Source organism: Hyposmocoma kahamanoa, unplaced genomic scaffold (assembly GCF_003589595.1).
Source record: "Hyposmocoma kahamanoa isolate Upper Pololo Valley unplaced genomic scaffold, ASM358959v1 63, whole genome shotgun sequence".
NCBI lineage: Eukaryota > Metazoa > Arthropoda > Insecta > Lepidoptera > Cosmopterigidae > Hyposmocoma > Hyposmocoma kahamanoa.
The window spans coordinates 4,341,242-4,362,062 of NW_020653851.1; the positions used below are offsets into that span (position 1 = coordinate 4,341,242).

General features: G+C 36.2%; 1 protein-coding gene across 10 annotated transcripts in view; it reads left to right on the forward strand.

Annotated features, from left to right (window-relative positions):
• LOC113230554 (kinesin-like protein KIF13B) overlaps positions 1–20,821 on the forward strand; it is a 269,534-nt gene that overhangs the window by 212,419 nt on the left and 36,294 nt on the right. For all 10 annotated transcript variants that reach the window (XM_026464548.1, XM_026464549.1, XM_026464551.1 and 7 more), the window contains exons 6-8: positions 13,183–13,430; positions 16,381–16,528; positions 20,271–20,450. In XM_026464548.1, the coding sequence (XP_026320333.1) occupies positions 13,183–13,430; positions 16,381–16,528; positions 20,271–20,450 (576 nt within the window). The remainder of the gene's footprint in view (positions 1–13,182; positions 13,431–16,380; positions 16,529–20,270; positions 20,451–20,821) is intronic.

A 20,821-nucleotide genomic window follows, 5' to 3' on the forward strand; every position in this document is an offset into this window, starting at 1 on the left:
TCTGCCGCTTTACCCCACATGAGAATCCCGTAGGACATTATACTATGGAAGTAACTAAAGTAAACTAGTCTAGCAGTACTAACATCGGTAAGCTCACGTATTCTGCGGACTGCGTATGCAGCGAAGCTTAATCTGCTGGCCAGGGAAGATATATGTGGAAACCATTGAAGTTTACTATTTAAGGTCACTCCCAAGAAGACTGCTTTATTAACAAAGTCTAACTTTTCTCCGTTTATTTCTATGCTTGGACTAGTCGATTTTACGTTAGGTAATTCAAATTTAACACATTTTGTCTTCTTGGCATTAAGCAATCAATTGTTAGCATTAAACCAATAAACTACCTTAGAGAGGGTATCATTAATATGGTCATAGTAAATGTCATGTCTGTCTGTTTTAAAAATCAAGGTTGTGTCATCAGCAAACCATACTATTTCGCAATGGTCCTTAACAAAGAATGGCAGATCATTAATATAAATCAAAAATAAGAAAGGTCCAGGTATTGAGCTCTGCGGAACACCCATTTTTACAGGAGAACCCAACGAAGTCACTCTATTTATGTCTACTTTCTGAATTCTACCGTTGAGATATGACGAGACAAGTTCCGACGCCTTGGCATTTACACCTTAATGTTCCAGCTTCCTAATAAGAGTAATATGGTCAATGCAATGAAATGCCTTTGAGAGGTCACAGAAAACATCAAATGCGTTCTGGGACCTTTCCCAAGCATCAAAGTGTGTGTTTGTGTTTTAGTAACGCTACCCCCGCATCGCTAGTCGATCTACCACTAGTAAACCCGTATTGTTCACTCCGAAAAATATTATTCCTACCGGAATTGGACAGTAATTGAGTCAGCATAACGTAATCGAATATTTTACTTAAAGCTGGTAAAATTGAAACGGGCCAATAGTTGCTAGGATCAACTATCCTACCGCTTTTGAATAAGGGAATAACCTTGCTGTGTTTCATTAAATCGGGAAAAACACCTTCGTCAACGCACCTATTGAAAGCTAAATGTGGGGAAATCAGATCAATAACTGAGTCTATAACTTTAGTTGATATGCCCCATAGATCTTCAGTTTTTTTAACATGTATCGATTGAAAAGCTTTTATGATGTCTTGTGGATTAACATGACGGAAATTAAATACGCTGCTACAAACGTTAACATTATCCTTTAGGAGATCAATAGCAAGAGAAGGGGAGGATGGAAAGTTGATGTTTTCGATTTAAAAACATTATCAAATTCATTTTTAATTAAACCAAATATCGCGCTACACAAAGTATTTGGAACCTCCGGTATATGGGACAGGGAATTTAAACTATTGCCGATATTATTTTGAAATGTAATGATTCGTTCTGTGGTAATCGGTCTGCAGAGAAATTGGTCTACCTTCTTGCTCATTCTAAAATTAAAGGAAGCCAATTAGCCACTAAGGTCTGACCTTAAACAATTTATTATTGATTTAGACACAGCGTCTATGTTACAAAAGATATTATCAATACAAGTAAAAGAGGAGGCAGTGATGCGAGTTGGTTCTAAGAAAATATTAATCAAGTTAAAACTTTTAAATAAATTTATGAGTCTTACAGAAGTAGAACAGTGCCCGACAATGGGACATATGACACATGAAAACTCTTTGATTTCATAAACCCGGAACATAGCAGCGCTGCTTTTATGTTTGCGGTCGAATTAGCTAGTGCGGTTCTACTTGCTCAAAACGGTAAGTTCTGTAAATACAGTAAACCCTACCACCAATGCTAAGTAGCGTACTGTATGTGGAGACAATAAAATGATTTATTATTTATATATCCTCTTAGAGATTACCCTCAGATTATCTCAATAAAATGAAAACAAATCACCAAGTTGGAGCGATAACGTGTAATCAATCACGTGACCCCCTACCCTACCTATCAATATTGCACTGTAGTACAAGAACGGTGGCGTGTGTGGTTTACGCTTTGATATTTTCTTATCTCATTTGATATATGATGTGGTTGTGGCATAAAAATAAAGGCATAAAATATTAATCACTAAGAATCAGTAGAAAAATAGATAATGTTAACGTTTAGAGTTCTTAAGTTTTCGCGATTTCCGAAGAGCCCAAAACATTGGATTTGTCTATAAAAAAAAGAAAACAAATATACGCGATTTAAGTTCAAAAAAATTAATTTCATTTCCAATATACCATATATTTGTATGAATGAATGAATTGATGATTATAATTTAATGTACATTAATGTAAATTATATTATAATTATATTTTAAATTGTAAATTAATTCATTATATTAGTGTATGAGGGGACATAAACAATAAATATTTATTACACACAACGTATAAATAATACTGCGTTCAAATAATATATTTCCTTCCGATATTCCGTCTGACCAATTTCATTGGAAATAACTCTTGGTTATTGAAAGGGAAGCTCGTAGAGTAAACAAGCTTCAGGCTTAATAACACAGTCAACGGCACGCTAAACTCGATATAGTATAGGTTGAATTGAAACCTTAAGTATTTCAGTGTACTTTGACTGTACATTCAGCTTGTTTAGTATGGACATGGTGCCGAAGCGTGATGGCTAGTAGGGTTCAACCCTAAAACCTACGACATCTGCTAGTGCGTTAGATTGCAGTTCAAGAATAACGCCTGCCAAGCTACTACACGATTGATTATGAAATAACTTTTTGTGTAGAGAGAGCTACACTGACTTGGTATTCAGGAAAATAGAAAGCTATAAGTACCACTTTACTATGTCTTGTATTAATTTCTCGAATATCTTTTTCATTTCGACGACTATTGTTCTGTTCCCGTCAGCTGACGGCGACCTAAACGTTCCAAATAATAAAAACCGTACCAACTATTGTTCGAAAACAACAGTTGGTGTTCGAGGCAAAAACTTGGTTGTTGAATTTATTTCTGGAATGTGGAAACTTTTGAATAATAATGAAATATATAGGTAATAAACAGCTGTTAATTTAAAGTGTTTTCAAATCCATTAAAAATGTAGCGATTCGTAGAGAATATTCACGCAACGTTAATAGAAATTCTATAAGCATATTTCGTCACGAAAAACCTTCCATTACTATATATTCGAGGGCGGTAACTGCCTAACATCCCGGGTAATAACATATTTCAGGTTTACGCCTGCAAACGACACAGGGATCTCTAAGGTTAATGGAGTCACATACTCAGAAATCACCTGCGGAACGCCCGACGGAATACTAAAACGACATACTAATCTTGCGGCGTCCTGATGTTTTGTCTTATGATATTGGTTGACTTATTTTGCGATAAGAGAAGGGAAAAAATTAATATTGGTGTCCCCTGATGCGTTTACAAAACACGTAATGTAAGATGTGCGCATATGTCACGCAGAATACGTATTCTGTAAGCGTGACGAGAATACAAACAATTGTGTTTATCAGTTTTTTAAGCAATGAATAAATGTGTATACGTCGTTATAATTTAGCGTATTCCAGGTAAAGTTAGACAGGTTTCAATTTTATTGTCAAGAGACTTTCAGACATGGGAAGGAGTGGTAACTTGATGCGTGCCATTGTAAAGACTTGTTAAATTCATGCATTTTATAATTTGTTTCGTTTGTTGAATAAATAATTTCGATAAATATTAAATAAGTTAAATACCTTTTAAATGAGAAGGACTCATCTAAAGGGTAATTAGTGACTCTTTGCCCTTTGGTTGAGCCATGTGGCTATACTCGGAATTTCACTGTGTGATCGAATGAGAATTTAGGATATCCATAAAACTCTTAATGACAGAGGTGGAGCACATTGCATATAGATTATTTATTAAGAAATCTCCAGCGCAACTGCTTACTGAAGGACGCTGTGTGAGCTCTTCACTTCTTCTTCGTGCCACCTCCTACCTGAGGCCGGCTGTCATTATAGCTACTTCGATCCGCGAAGTTACGCTCCGGAACAGTTCTGTGATATTCATGTTGGACCACTCTGCAAGATTTTGAAGCTCTGGTGTTTGTAGGACCATGTCTTCTGCGACCCTGAATATTTCATTGCAGAACGAGTTGCAGTATAGTGTGTTTACGTATTGGTGGGTTTGCGGTAGTTAGCAATTGCCTTCCCGTGTTGTCACCGGAAAGCGATGGGGCGAAACACCGTCAGGTTTCAGACGGTACGAGCCCGCCCGACGGCCCGACATAACCCTGACTTCCCCGGGAGGAGGGTATTCATGAGGATTTCCTGACGTGTTTCACGCAGTGTGGGCAGACCACCCAAAAGATGAACGTTCTCCACATTGCGGAATTTCGCTGAATGGGACCAGCCTAAGTTTTTTATTATTTTTTAACAAGTCGTGCGCCTGATGGTAAGCTACGCGCCTCTCCATAACAGTTGCAGTGCCACTCAGAGTTTTAAATTGCAAAGGCCCGAGGAATACTGCCACTGTGCCCGTGACCCTCAGTCATAAGTTGACAAGTCCCAAGGACCTGTAATTTCACCAGCACCCTCACCTTTCAAAACCGGAACACAGTAATGCTAACATTACTGCTTGGCGGCAGAAATAGGGAAGGTAGCAGTGCTTCCTAGGACAAACTCTTTCACAAGGAGCTCTATTGTTCTAATCAGTAGATGTGGCGAGTTCTAAGACCGACCATGGATGTCTTTCTGTTGAAATTATGTTGCGAAAAATGCGTTGTACAGCTACAGATTACGTGATCTTAAGCCAAAATGAAGACCATGAAAATTGCGCGGAACGGAAAAACTAATTTAGCTTTATGTCGCGACCAGCCTCCATGGATGCGACATAAACCGAACTGCAGGTCACAAAGGCAGACTCACTGACTGACAGGAATTCAAAATTAGATCAACTGTTTTATTGGGCAAAAGACGATCGACTTTCTTTTGACAAAAGACGAGGACTGCCCAGTCCTGACTAAACCTCAGACGCGAGCAGACGACTCTCCTGAATACCCGACTGAATTTGTACAGACAAACCGTACACTTTATGATAAAATAACTGAGCGAACAAAGTGTAGTAAATAGCATATAATAACTTTTAAAATTGATTGAATTTGAGCGTTCCATAAAAAAGGAGCGGCCGTGAATAAAAAGGCCATGTATTTTCCTCATTTTCCCGTTGTTCGTTTTAATAAAAAGGTAAAACAGTTTACGTGAATTGAATTTTCGTTCCGTATTATGACTTTCCGAATACAACCTTTGTGTATCTCTGCCTAAATAATAACCTTACTGTGAATAGACAGAACACGTGAAAACAAAATGGTAGCCCGCGATAAAATTCCAGTTCTCTGTGTTTTTTACCATGGCTAAATATTTTTTCTTTTTTTGGGTATGTTATTGGCACACACCTATTATGAATTCGTTTATGTCCTCCTTTAGCCGTTTGTAGAATTAAATATAATTATTCTCAAGTTATTATTTTATTTCACTTTTACTTTAATTTGAGTGTACGAAATTATTTTACAGTTATGTGGTGTATACAGAGATGGGCAAGCGCCCGGGTTTTAACTCGGCGCTTTGTTAACGTCGGGTTAAAACTCACTAATGCTCGAAATTCAGGGCAAAACCTATTTACAACTATATTTGTTGTAAATCGAATCGTTCAAATTTAATGGTATTATTACAAAATGTTTATTGCTTTCTGATTCGCTTGAAAGTTGCATTGAAATTAATCAATACCAAAAATCTTTAGATTGTTTGTACTTGAATCGATCTTCATCAAAATCGAATCGTAATGTGCATCCCTAGTAGTGAGAATCCACAGGATCGCAGGATATTGTGTGGAGTTGCCTCTTTCGTCTAAAAAAGATTTTTTACATCGAAATTTGTAATAAGAATGGAATTGTATCAAATTTCGTATTCGCCGTTTCCGCCCACGATTTTGGGCAGATATAGTCAATGGCAGATATGGTTTAAAATACGTTGTGTAAACCAGGTTAAAACTCGGTCCGGTTGATTCTGGGTGTATAATAGTATCAGTAATCAGTAAGGATGTACATACATTTTTCGCATTTTTTTTTATTACATAAAATCGGCATCCGCTGAGGTTAAGGTTAGAATCAGCTTCAGCAAACAGCATGCGCTGGTGTATAAAAAACCCGCATCAGCAACAACCATGGTAACAAATTACTTCTACTCTCTAACTGCGAAACGTGGTTATGATATTTAAACAGCTGAACCGATGTTCATCAAACATTGTTATGTTACATATACAATACCAATACATCATCCTTAATAAGTACTTTAAGAGTAATAATTTTAACAAACTAGTGGAGTAATTTCCCATAAAATAATTGAATATCATGGTGGCAAAACTTCCTGACATTCAATAAAACATTAACATCATGAAAAATTATATATAGCTAACTATACCCAATATGATTCCAAGAGACATTCACATACTACATTCTTTGGGATTCGAAATGAGAAACACGAGTGCTAGCTATGTACTGGTTATTATAAGGAATTTATTTCGAACGACGAATACGAATTGCTCTTCTCCAGCGCAACCGTATTATTCCGACACTAATGTTACTAACCCCACACTCGAAATTAAATTTCAGTTTCTTGCTCTGATGCTCTTAAGCTCTTTTGGCTAAGAAACTCGCAAGTTTTAGCTGAATTAAATTAGATACAAGGCACTCACTAAGTTACGAAGATTGTTTAATTAAACTTTGCCTAGATTATATCCACCAAAGCGTGTCATTCTAGTCCTGCAAAAGAAAATGCAAGAAGTACATTTTTTTCGCGTACGTACAATGACCTTATCACGAACAGTTAGGGATATTAAAAAAAGGAATTCACGAAAAGATTACACACCTGCGTATTTTTTACCCCCGAACCAAAAAGAAAAAAATCATAACTTTGAAGCCGTTGTCTTGTGTATCACCATTCACTCACACACTGATGTTTTTATATGATAGTACAAAATGTTTTTGACCCCTGACCCGAAAAGTGATAAGTGTTAAGCTTTTGTCTGTTTGTCGTATCGTAGCACCCAAACGGCTGTATTAATACAAAGATCGAACACTTTGAAAAAGTCCTTCGATCCGGCCGGATTCCAACCGACGTCTTCTAGCAAACCGTGCCAGACTGTATACAAACTAAGCCACGGAATGAACCAGCGGACCTCACGAATTTTTCTATGTGCTTGTTGTCGGATCTTTGTATCTGGTTTTTAACGACTTTTTAGCTGTAGCGTCATCTATGACAAATCTATGAAAGTATTTTGTCAGACGTTAGAAGACGTCGGTTCAAATCCGGCTGGATCGAAAGAATTTTTTCTGTGTTCCATCTTTGCATTAATATCATGATGTTTTTTCTACCTTGATAGCAGCTATGCTCTAATCCTTCTCGTAGATTAAGCACAGGTGGGCAGTTCTCATGAAATTTCGAAATTCGTGCTTACGACATTTATGAAAATTTTTACGAAGAATTTGCATTTATTTTTTGGCAATTTCATAGCACTTGTGTAAATAGTTCTTGATATATAATGGTCCCCAAAACAAATGACTTTTAAGAAAATGTATAGGGCAGTCAGAACATTTGAGGGTGAGGGAATGACGAAATCAAAATAAACCAAGATAAAATTGCGATATATATTTACTTTTAGACTTAATATTTTATGTAAGCTTACAGCTACCAATAACTCGTCTAAGTGAATAATTAATAAATAAAATCAAATGCTTCACTTTTTCTTATATTATATGAGAGAATGATTGTCGAAAATGTCACTTATAGAACTTGAAATGAAATCTTCGTGGTAGACACTTTTTACACACGCAAGTCGAATTTCGTCATTTTGAAACGTTTACAGTGCTGCTAACATTAAAAAATTTACAAACCATTAAAAACCACAGATTAAAAAACGCGTTCCCAAATCGACTGAAGGTAAAAATGTGAGAATGAATTTTTTGGTTGGGACATGAATAATAATACATTTTTAAAATTTATTTGTCATGTGTTCACCAGCTTTAATTTTGCAAAAACTTTTTTTATTTGATCAAATGTTTAAAATTTAAAGGTTATTTTTGTTAAATGTATTGATTTAAAGCAAAAACGTGTTTGATTATGGAACTTGGGACATAGTGAAGGAATGATTTTGGGGACATCGTTATATATATTTTTTAATTTAAATAGAGTAATCAATATTTTATCTAGGCATTAATAGCAACTGAATTATAATTTGATATTAAATATTAATTTTACGCCATGAATCAAATACTTTTTTTTTATAAACCTAAAGGACAAGAATTTCGAGATTTTGTAAGAATTACCCAATTATGTACGTAGCTATTCTACCATAATTATAGTGTATCATAGTGTTTCTCTTTTCTAATACTAGCACTCTACGTAGAGTGGATCTCTCTTTATTTTAGTAAAAACGATCACTATTTTTTTAAAAGCTTTTCACGGACGTTCAGAGAAATGGATAACAAAGAAAACATGCCATTATCACATTTTGCACTCGAATCAGAATATGTTTTAAGTAGGGATGGCAGTATTTGAATTACTTGTAATTGAAATACATATCAAGAAACAGTGGTAGGTTTCACCTACCGCCTCTTAAGCAGGGGCCGTGGATTCGAATCTCGGAAGTTATATGCGAAATTTAATTTGAAATGCCTTGAGCTTTTCGATGAATGAATACATCGTGATGAAACCTGCACGTCGAAGTAACGTCACAACCCTTGGAAAACGTGTGAAGTCCCCAACCCGCATTTGGGCCAGCGTGGATTATGAGCTAAATAGCTAAACCCTCGCCAGAGAGGAAACCCGTGCCTTGGGAAATACATATTTGATATTTCAGATATCTGACCGTAATGTACTTTGTAATTGACAGTTATAATACTTTCATTGTATTCGGTTGATAGGTTGATTTGGTTGATTGCAAATTGTGATTTATTTTCAATAAATGATAAAATACCGTATTTCATATGTTCAATACATTTCACGTATTTTGTATTTCAATTAAGACAAAAGCACGTGTTTTGCCCAGCCCTAGTAATTCGTAAAAAAAATTCGTATCCGAGAATATTATACAAATAAACTAGAAATTTAGAAAACTCGGACCCTCATCGGTTGTCGCTTGTGCACTAAGTCCGATTCTAATCCGAGAAAATACGAATATCGCTTGTACATCTAGAGATAAAATGATCCCTGTGACATTTCGGACCGTCATTTCTCGGATTCGGAACTGATCTGAATCGGACGTAGTGCGCAAGCGCTCTTATTCTGTATTCAAACCGTTGTGCGGGAATAATTACCTGTCACATCTTAAATATCAGGCTATGGTAAAAGCTTAAGGACGCATTTATTCGATTCAAATTTCATGGCGCTCACCCCGCGCGGCCGTCGCCGAGCGGAGTCCGCGTAACCGCCGCACAGCGACCGTGTGCTTCTAACTGTAATTGCAAAATACGCTCTTTTTACGCGCTTTTACGTTTTAACTTAAATGAACTGGCTTGAATTTGGTCTACGCGGCGGTTGTATTATTCAGAATAATTTAAATGTTGTTGTCTAGTAAATATAATTCAGATTCGCCTTTAATGTACACGAAGGTGTGGTAACTGGGCGGTAGCCTCACGGCAGCCGCACGAAAACTTTCTCCTCGTCTAAATGGGCGCTAACACTTCACACTTAATCTTGACCACGATATCTCCATTCTTTTCAACTATCCAGAATACTTGACACATTGACTTACAATTATATGGACGTCGGGTCCGCGCTAAAAAGTGTCCGAACTTATAGGGCGTTAAAATCGTATACAGAGCGTCATTCACGCTTTAGTCTTTGTTTGTTCGACTGACAGCGAAGCAAGCAAAATTAGACAGTACTGCGATGGCGTTACAATTTAAATTCAACGTTTTAGCTTTTTCATATTCCTTTATATGTCACTACGTTTAAATAAGTTGACTTGGGACATTTTTTTCGTGGTTTGTGTATTAGACCCGTCGTCCATTTATTTGTAAGTCAATGACTTGACATGTAAATTTCAGTATCTTTGTAACTCTAATGACCGCCCCCTTCGATCCATTAACTCTCTATACCTCTCTTTCATTCTGGCTTCATGTATGATTCCTTCACTCTCCATTCAACACCTCTCTGGAATGCTCTCCCAGACTCCATCAGAAGGTCGCCTAGTTTATCCTCTTTCAAAAAGAATGTCCATGAGTATCTTTTAAATTGTTTGTCACTGCGATAATCATCATCATCTTCTTCTGTTATTGTATGTATAATATATAAATATATATATACAGATAGTATGTATGTTAGGTTTGTTTGTTATGTATTTGATATTTATTTGTTATATTTAATTATATATTTGTTACATTTGTGTTATTATTAAATTACTAATTCAATATTTTGTTTAATTTGCCGCATTCGTGAATTTCGTTTTCCTTGAAGGTTGACTGGTAGAGAACGCTTTTAGCATTAAGCCGCCTTTCCTACCATTGTGTGTTGTGGTCAATAAAGTTTAATAAATAAATAAATATCACCTAATGTTAAGCCGATGTTGACGCGTTTGTCTTGTAAATGCCTATTCACTCTATCCTTGAATAACCCTAAATTAATTAATCCTAAATTCTAGCTTGACCCTAAATTGTTTCGGGAATATCGGTATTCAATTCCTTTGTCGTACGCGTCGGGAGGGATAAAGCAAAGCGTTCAGTGCGAATAGGTGGTAAGTCATGCAATGATTTTAAGGTTTTCGTAGTTATTCATTAAATGATTATTACTACACTTACTACTTATTTCGGAATGGTTCCATATGTTGACTTTTAAGGCAATGAAATAAGGGTGGAATGTTCTGGATTTTCTAGTCGACCAAAGCAAGAACGATTAGGGTGGAACTAAATTGTTAAGTTCATGCCTACATTCCAAAAAGTATCCGATGGTATTTCGAATTTATTTTCGAGTTTATTTGTATTACCCGTAGCCTAATGGTTTGCCCCACCGCCTCTCAAGTAGGGGGTCGCGGGTTCGAATCCGGACTTGCATATCTGAGTTTCTCAAAAGTTACGTGCGAAATTTAATTTGTAATTTACCATAAGGTTCATGACGAAGGAAAACATTTAACGATTTCTGTGAAGTTTACAATCAGCATTGAGCCCGCTTGGGAACTGCAGTCCAAGTCCTCTAATTGGGAGAGAGACCCCTGTGTTACTGTGTTTTTTTTGTATGTATGTTACGCGATAACTCCGGTATTTGTGAACCGATTTTCATGATTCTTTTTTTGTTGGAAAGAGGGTTACCTCCATAGTGGTCCCATTTAATTTTGAAGAAAATCATCCACCCCTAAGGGTGGCAGTTTACGTATGAAGATTCATTTTTATACAGCAGCTAAATTTTATTATAAGGAGCAATTATTTTAATGGTTGATTTTGCTATTCTCCAATTCAAGGCCTTTTTTTCTCTCAATATATTACTTTGAGTAGTGAGAACCGATTTTTATTATCTCCTGTGCCAAGTCCCGTATAGTGGCGAACTAAGGGATGAATCCGGGTTTGCGCACTTTCCGGTAACCGATTTCAATATAATTTGGTAATTATAATGTAATTCCACGTACTTTTGGAGTCAGTTTTTTTAGTACTCTGTACTGAGATTATTATTTTATTTTATTTAAACCCTCGCCTGCGAGGAGACCCGCGCAAAGCAGTGTAACGTATAAATGGGTTGATGATAATGATGATGTAAGTTTTGCGAAAGGTGTACATAAATATGTTTCGTTTATTACGAAGATTCAGTAGTTTGTCGTCAAGTTAATGTTTCCAAACCAATTATTCACTGTACCCTTGTATCTAAGAATAATCGTCCTTCCATCCACATTGTTGTAGCAAGTGATAAATCACCACGTACCTTGTCTTTTTATGAAACAGGTTCCGACATTACTTCAAAACATGACATTACAACACGACAAAAATAGGATCCAATTGTAATCTTATTAAATGTAAACAACAACAGAAATTTCAATTCCAACTGCTCGAAACAGATGTTTAACCGTTAGTGTATCTTAGACATAAACTAGGACAACATCTAGACTGAGACTAATTAGACACTGAAACGTCAGCTTGAGTTCGAGGTACAACGGAATTACTGCCGCAGCTGAGATATTAGAACATGTTAGTCAAAACTAGTGATTATTTATTCAAATGTTAAGCAAACAGCTCGGTTAAAGGGAAATGTACGTAATAATGGTAATAGGCAGAGTATATCTGAACATCAATTAAGTAATACACATAGAGTGAATAACACCTCCCACTGAAATCTCAGAATTATTGTATTGTATTTTCTTTTATATGTAAGTTTCAAGTGTTGTAAAAAATAAGTATTTTGTTTGATTTTTTAAAAATTTTGTTGTAATGATTCCGAAATTTCAGATGGAGGTACTATCTACTTTGCCTACTACTTGAAGATTGAGTAGAGGTATTCTACATATTCTGACCTCTTTCGTGATTAATCATTAACTTTGTAAGCAAAAGCTGCACTTCACAGAATATTGACATAAAAATCTCATTAGAGAGATGTAAAATGTTAGCAGACATGTCGCTATGACAGAGTCGCTGTCTTTCCTTTGATATGGATAGCTTATTACCCGCGGGACCCATAATATTTGTCCGCAGTTACAATTAGTCCTAAAACTTCTAGATTTGTTATAGTATTATTGGTACAATTAAATGATTCAGATATTCGAACGAACACTAAGAAACATTCCTTCGATCCGGCTGGATTAGAACCAGCGCCTTTAGCAAACCGTGTCTGACGCTCTCTCAATTAAGCTACAGAACGAACCAGACCTTACGAATTTTTTTGTGCTTGTTGAAGATTTTATTTTTGGTTTTAAATGCCATTTTTACCGTAGCGCCGTGAGAAAGAAATGAAAGACTGGTTGGAATCCAACCATATCGAAGGAATTTTTCTTAGTGTTCGATGTGTGTGTTAATAATTACAACAATTAATAGAGTAATTTCACAAAAAATAATTGAATATTGTAGTAAAACATCGTTATATTCAATAAAGAAACTTAACATTTTCAATACTGTTTTTTTTCTTTCGAAAACTGCTATTTCAATTTATTATCGTGTGTTTACACTATTGCAATATTTAGTAAATATATCTTTCAACAGTTTAAATGTTAATTTTGTTACTTGCAAAATAGTATTAACATAGTATAATTTCCTTGTTCCAGGATATAGATAATCTCATGACGGAAGGGAACAAATCCAGAACAGTAGCCGCAACGAACATGAATAGCGAATCTTCGCGATCGCATGCAGTATTTAGCGTTGTGTTGACACAGACACTATGTGACGCGGCGACTGGAGTGTCGGGGGAGAAAGTCGCGCGACTGTCGCTGGTTGATTTGGCAGGGTCGGAGAGGGCAGTCAAGACTGGTGCGGTGGGTGACAGGTTAAAGGAAGGATCCAATATTAACAAGTAAGTACAAGCTACAAATGTTGTAAGATTTTTTTATAATGTTGTAATAGTTTTGGTAGCAGTAGAGCTCCTTGGGAAGTACTGGTACCGAACTTATTTCTGCCACTAAGGAGTAATGTGAGCATTACTGCGTTTCCGGTTTGGAGGATAAGGGTGTTGGTGAAATTACAGGCACATGAGACTTATCAATTCATGGGGACGGGCGCAGTGGCAGTGCCCCTAAGACCTTTGCGATTTAAAGCTCTGAGTGGCTTTGCAACTGTTATGGCTAGGCCTGTGTCCCGTCATTTGGTGTTATAAAAAAAAAGATAATCTACGTGTTCTGGACAGATCTGAATGGAAGACGTGATAAAATCAGCACTGTACGCGATGTCCTAAACACAGAAGGTTATATCGCACTGCTATTACAATAGTGTTGTAACTCAAAATATGTAAAATTCGAGTTTATACTAATGCTGAACGTAAAATTTGATTCTCTACACATCAATAAAGCGTCATTAGAATATTGTAAGAAACAATTAAAAGATATGTACTTAACTCAAAATGAGACAAAAGTTTCTGTAAGTCTTTACGCAAATATAGGTATACCGACAAACAATTTTTAGATGTCTGTAATAAACTCTAACCATGTAGGCTTAAATATAAACTACATAAATTTATATTTAAATATAAATTACATAAATTTCAATATACATATAAATTTTAATAATCTTTCACGGAAAGTGAGTAAGTCGTTTTTCATCGATTCTGAAAAATACACATTTTGAGTTAGTACACTATTGTATTAACAGTGCGATATATTTATATTTATTAGACGTTTCACATAGAAGAAAATATGTGGTTACAAATGTGGTTTTAGCACATTTATGTGAACATCCAAAAAGTGGACACTAATCATTACATCACAACGGCACACTTAATACCATTTAATTATAGGAAATGAAACTTTTTCCGGATTTAAATCGCGTATATTTGTTTTTTCAAACAAACCGACCATTTAATTACTTAAATATAACAATATTTTAAATTAGGAGCCCCAGCGGAGATAAATCTTCTCTTTATCTCTAACATGCTTTTTTGCAACTGACCCGTCAGCTACTACGATGAGAGATTGTTTTGTAACAATAAAAACCTTAGTTCATAATACAAATGGGAATACGGCATCACTGTGTGTAATTTTGAAGCGAACCTTGTGTAATGCAGTGGCTAATTCACACCACAAGACCTTGGGTGAAATGCAACGCAATTTGCTTCTTGTTAATTCAAATGAAGCATGTGCAATGTCTCTCACATACATATTTCAGCAACTGAATAAATTTCCACACTGAACGTATAATTGCTAAATCATTTGTATTAAAGAATTTTAAATGTAAAAGAGACGGAAGATGGTATGCCGATCTAGTTTAGCTTGGAATTGTTTACTTGGATTATTTCAACGCAAACTATCGCGGAGTTAAATAATACGTAAAGACTTTTTAACATTGTAATTACGTGCAATCAAATTCGTTCGTAAAAACATGTGTACTTTAATTAATTAAAGGTTACCAATGTTGAGGTTCTTCATCGAATGGGCATAAAGTTGGAAATACTCAGAACTGTAAAAGACAGGAAGCTGCAGTATTTTGGCCACGTAATGAGGGGCAATAGATACCGGATTTTTGAACTAATAATGTAGGGAAAGATAAAAGGAAAGCGTAGTCGTGGCAGAAGGAAAACCTGGTGGTTGATGAATCTGAGAGACTGGGAGAGAACGTTTGCTAAGGTGGAACACCTTAGCAAACGTTCCCTCTTTCGGCAGCTTCAAAAACGAGAATAGCCTTGATGGTCGCCAACCTTCGTAGAGAAGCGGCTCACTAAGAATAAGATTAATTAATAAAAATAGTTTAAGAGTTTACTAGCCAGTAACTATGGGTATAACAATTTCACGATTCCCATCAGCATGCTTAGGAAATTTATCAGGAACTTACTAATTGGTATTAAATGGAAAATAACTTGCATTGCAGCAATTGTTGTCTGCCTTGTACATGGCTTCAGCCTTTATTCTTCAAATATCCACCCTTCGTCACTAGTACATACATGCATGCCTATACACTTTAGTTTTCCTTTAATACTTTTTAAATTTTTCCTTTAATACCTTTTTAATAAAGGGTTCTTAGGGTTCCGCGATCGTTACACATAGGAAATTAAACTACAATAACAATATTATAATAATAACGCACACATTCAACATAGCCCCGCACTAGGGAAACCCTGTGTTGCGGGTGCCATAGACACATACAAAGACAACCACAAGTTACACCCAAACTCACGAGAAAAATAAATGTAGGCCATACAAATATTTCTCCCGACCCGGGAATCGAACCTGGGACCTCTGCGTGGCAATCCGGCATGGTAATCGTTCGACCACGGAAAAACTACTAACTAATTAAACTATTTTTTTTTTCGGTTCTAAAATGCGTATATTTGTTTCTTCAAACCAACGTACAGGTCCCGTGTTCCGTGTCCGTGTGTCCCGTTACAGGCAGCCGTGGGCATGAGACCTAGATGACGGATGCGATTTAGTGCGGTTACACACGGCGACTTTAGCAACGATGCAAACACGATACAGTAGCGATGCAGTCGCTGATCGTCTTTTGCACACGCGCGATTTTAAAAAGCAATGCAAACTGGATGCAAACTCGCGACTGCATCGATACAAAGGCGCGATTGCATCGATGCAATCCCCTATAAATCCCAAGTGTAGCGATGCAATCGCGCGTTCCACGAATGCGCGCACTCTTAGATTCGAAAAAAAAAAGATTAATTTCCTATAGCTTATTAATTTCCCCTTTCATGCCACTTTCAATTTGCCTTCAATACCTTTTTATTTTTCCCTTACTTTCCCCTTACAACTTTTTATTTTTTCCTTGTAATAACTTTTTAATTTTAAACAAATACTTTGTTTTTGCAGATCATTAACAACACTGGGTCTCGTGATATCGAAGCTAGCAGATCAGTCGTCAGGCAAAGCGAACAAAGACAAGTTCGTACCCTACAGAGATTCAGTACTCACGTGGCTCTTGAAAGACAACCTTGGTGGCAATAGTAAGACTGTTATGGTACGTATTACTTCTATTTAATGAATCCATCCATTAAGGCACACACTAAAAGACACGGCATAATGACTCTTTATGGATCGTACAGAGTATTAGTACACTGCCCTCCTTGTCATAACTAACACATGTGCATTTTGGCAACCTTCGAGATATGGGCACCTAAAGTTCTCTTTAGAAAAATGACATTTTCGCTGATTTTGCTTGACAATAAATCTGAAACTAAATTAGATATAAAAAAACTCGTTCTCGTTCTAATGTGATTCTGTGGAAATCAGCTGCGATCCGAAACCATTCGTGTTGCGAATTGGAAGGATGTGTACGAACATTTGTATTTCGTATGTTAATTCCATTACTAAGATTTCAAATATCGATCTCCTAGTATGAATCATAGATTTTGGTGTGCATGATGATTGTCTTTTTAACCGACTTCAAAAAAGTATGTACGCGATTACTCCGGCATTTGTGAACCGAATTTGATAATTCTTTTTTGTTCGAAAATTAGTATTGGTCCTATTTCAATTTGAAGAAAATATTCCACCTCTAATATTGGAAAACTAGGCGATGAATCCGGTTTCGCGCACTCTCTCTTTTTTCAAGTCGGTTCCTTTTTTAACAAAAATTATTTTTATCAGTTATTATGATAAACGATTAACCTGTACCAACGTCCGCTTTTAAAATGTTACTTCGCCTTGTGAACGCTAGGGGTACAATAAACCATGAAAATTTGTCAAATGATGTAAATTTGGCGCCAGGCGCACGACTTGTTCGTCCCGTCACATGGTATTAAAAAAAAAATATTGGTACAGGCACAGTATAGAAATTGAATGACCGATTATTGTTATTGCGTCGTATATACTGTTTTATGTCCTCCATAATGTGGACTGACGATTTGGTAAAAGCATGTGACATTATTGTGATGAAGCTCTTGTTTCGGTAGAGGCATGTTAGGCTCAATTTACATTGCGGTGGAGCGGAATAAAAAAACTGAAGTGTGCTGAATAGAGTAAAATATATCTTATTCGATCGTTAACGAGACAGTGATTCACTCCCTAACCGACCTTATTTTAGGGTCTGTGTGATATATATTGTGCTTGGTTTATTTCTGTAAAGTTACTTTGAATGAGAGTTATATAATTATAACTTTTTTTATTAAAAAACAACCGACGTCAAAACTTAACCGCTTTCGCTGTCTTCGTTACATCTATTTACCAAGTTTTATTAAAATTGGTTAGCGGAAAGTTGGTGAAATCCAATGAACCAGATTCATTCCCTAATTTGCTGTCCTTAGACATGGAATATTTTCTTCAAATTTGAATGAGACCACTACTGAGATATCCCTTTTCCAATAAAAAAAGAATCATCGAAATCGGTTTTCAAATATCAGCGCAATCGCGTAACATACACACACATACACAAAGAAATGCACTCGAATTGACAACCTCCTCTTTTTTTCGAAGTCGGTTAAAAATAATGTAACTGGCATGAAACTATTTTCTTTTAATTAAAACACAAGGGCACATTTCACTTCTTTCTCATCTATTGGAAAGTGACAATGGAGTCGACGATAAATAATGCCTATTCACTCTCACCATGAAAAGGTCCAAGTTATACCGTTCAAGCCTGCAGGCAGGGAATTCTAATTCCTTTTCAACCATAGATACTGTTACACTTTTTGTTTAAAGTACTGATAATTGTTCTCTGAATTGGCCGTGCCTACGTCAAGCGAAGCCAAATTACTGTACGAACTACACACTTAAGCAGTCTGAAACCATTATGGGTGTCATAACTAAGTATTCCTGGAATGACATTACCATTTTGTGTACAGTTAAAGGTCAAGTTCGTAAAGCTGACGTCATAATTCAGTTGGGAAATGAAGTTCGTTGAGTTATTTTTCTTCTCACGATTTTTTTTTATACTTTGTCAATTGTATTTTTCATTACCAATATGAGTGGAATTTGGAAATTCAACCAGTGTTGATAGAGAACTTTGACCTTCTCGCGTAATGTGTAACTTTCGTTTTTAAGGCAATTTTCGTAACTTTTAAGGCGTTACGATTTTTAAAATTATTATATGTTATATTTGATAATGTAAATCCTAAATAGTTTGCAGTCGCAACAAAATATAACAAAAAAAAAAAACTAATGGACGGCGCAATTTAAATGAAATCAATCGATTATTGGTTATCGCTTGATTTTTGTTAAGCGTACGTTTACTGTTTTATTTTTAGGATTTAGGCATTATATATCCTTTACAGTTATAATAGTTATTAATTAAAAAAAAACGAACTTGTAAATTGTAACTATTGCAGATAACGAAACGTAATTTTCGACTCAAAGGCCTTGGCAGCACTGAATTCAACCTTTAATAAAATGCAAACGTCTTGGCTGTGAAATTACCTTTTAGTTATAATTTTCCTAAGTAATAACACTGACAATTTGAAAGGTATGTTAAGAATTATATGAAACAGTTAATTTACTCTAAGTGGTATGTTAAACTCGACCTTGCGTGCAATATGACATGGTTGAATATAATCAATACATTGAGTCCATCGTTCTACACATACCTTGTAACAAGTAACAAAGTGCATATTGTGTCTTTACATTTATCATAACCGTCAGAATGGTTAAGTGGGTTGGTGATCACAAAAACTGCAATAGGAGACATTTTATTTGTAGCCTTACTGTAGGTATGTAATTGGTTGGCCAAAAATACCGTGCGGTTTTAAGGAACACTTAGGACTCTTTTAAAAAAACATTTTTATTTTAAAATGTTTTATATTGCCTACGGTCATTTTAAGAATAACATTTTAAGAATAGACGGAAAAATTTAAGTTTATAATTCGTAAAAAAAAAAACGCCCAAGACTGGTGAATCGTAAAAGCAATGTCAGCGGTACTGTGTTTCGGTTTTGAAGGGTGCTGTGAATGGCACTGCAACTGTTACTTACCATCCGGCGACGACGACGCGACGACTTGTTTGTCCTGTCACTTAATATTATAAAAAAAATAATAACAGCGCGGCTTGTATGTTTGCGCGCCGGCGGCACGCCGTGTACGGACCCACACTTTCGCATAATCTCACGATGCACATGAGTTGCATAACACTAGTCGTTCTAACATGCTTTTAATTATTATGCGAATGTGCTCATCACACATACAAGCCGCGCTGTTACTTTGTACTGAGTTACCACCATATTTCTCCACCATCTTCATAATAATGCCTAACCACACATCTTTACAACGCCGTCAAAGGCGATTACGATTAGGTTTTAATGCATTATCCACTGTATTCACCCGACGTAGCTCTTTCAGATTTTCACTTTCCTTACAATATTCACTTAAAGCTGTATTTTGTAACAGAAGACAGGAATTTTAAAATTACTCGAAATATTTGTAGGTAGGTCAATAGAAATTTATCAAAAAGTTGTAGATCAACACAATTCGCACCCGTCATGGAAGAATGACTTAAGTGAAGCTACGTCAAAAACGTTTATTGCTCCATTGGATACAGAAAAATATAACAATATTAGTCGATAGAGTTACAAGAATTTGAGAGGATGTGGGTTATATTTTTCTGTATCTAATGGAGCAATAAACATTTTTGACGTAACTTCACTTATGCCTATCTTCCATGAGGGGTGCGAATTGATTGAAGTTTGTTATTTATTTTTTAAAGTATTTCTCATTTATACCTAGTTACCGTACGGACTTTTTGGCCAAGCCAATAATATCATTTGTCCCTTTTAGGTAGCAACTATATCCCCCGCTGCAGACAACTACGAAGAGACACTATCAACTCTTCGATACGCCGACAGAGCGAAGAGGATCGTCAACCACGCTGTTGTCAACGAGGACCCGAACGCTCGCATCATCAGGGAGCTGAGACAGGAAGTGGAGGCGCTGAAGGAAATGCTTAAATATGCTACGGTAAGTTTCTATGTGCTTAGATAAGGTAATCGTGCTAAAATCGGGGCTTACAAATACCCCAGGACCTTCGGGAATGACGCCTCATGAGCTAATATTTTACTGACAATTACGAACCAGACCGTAATTGATGGTGAGAAGACCTCCATACTCAACTATTCCCCAGATTATGGAAACCCAACCAGGGAATATAAACCTATAGATCAAATGCAGGCTTGTAATTACACGTCAGACCGTAGATGGGAGTTTGGCGTAGTAACATGACGCCTCTGACGACTCCACTACGAGTTGGCCACGTTGTTGGTCAAATTCTGGAAACTTCTGTGGTACTAAATTAATGAGGACTGACGTATATCCGTTACTTAGCGACTATT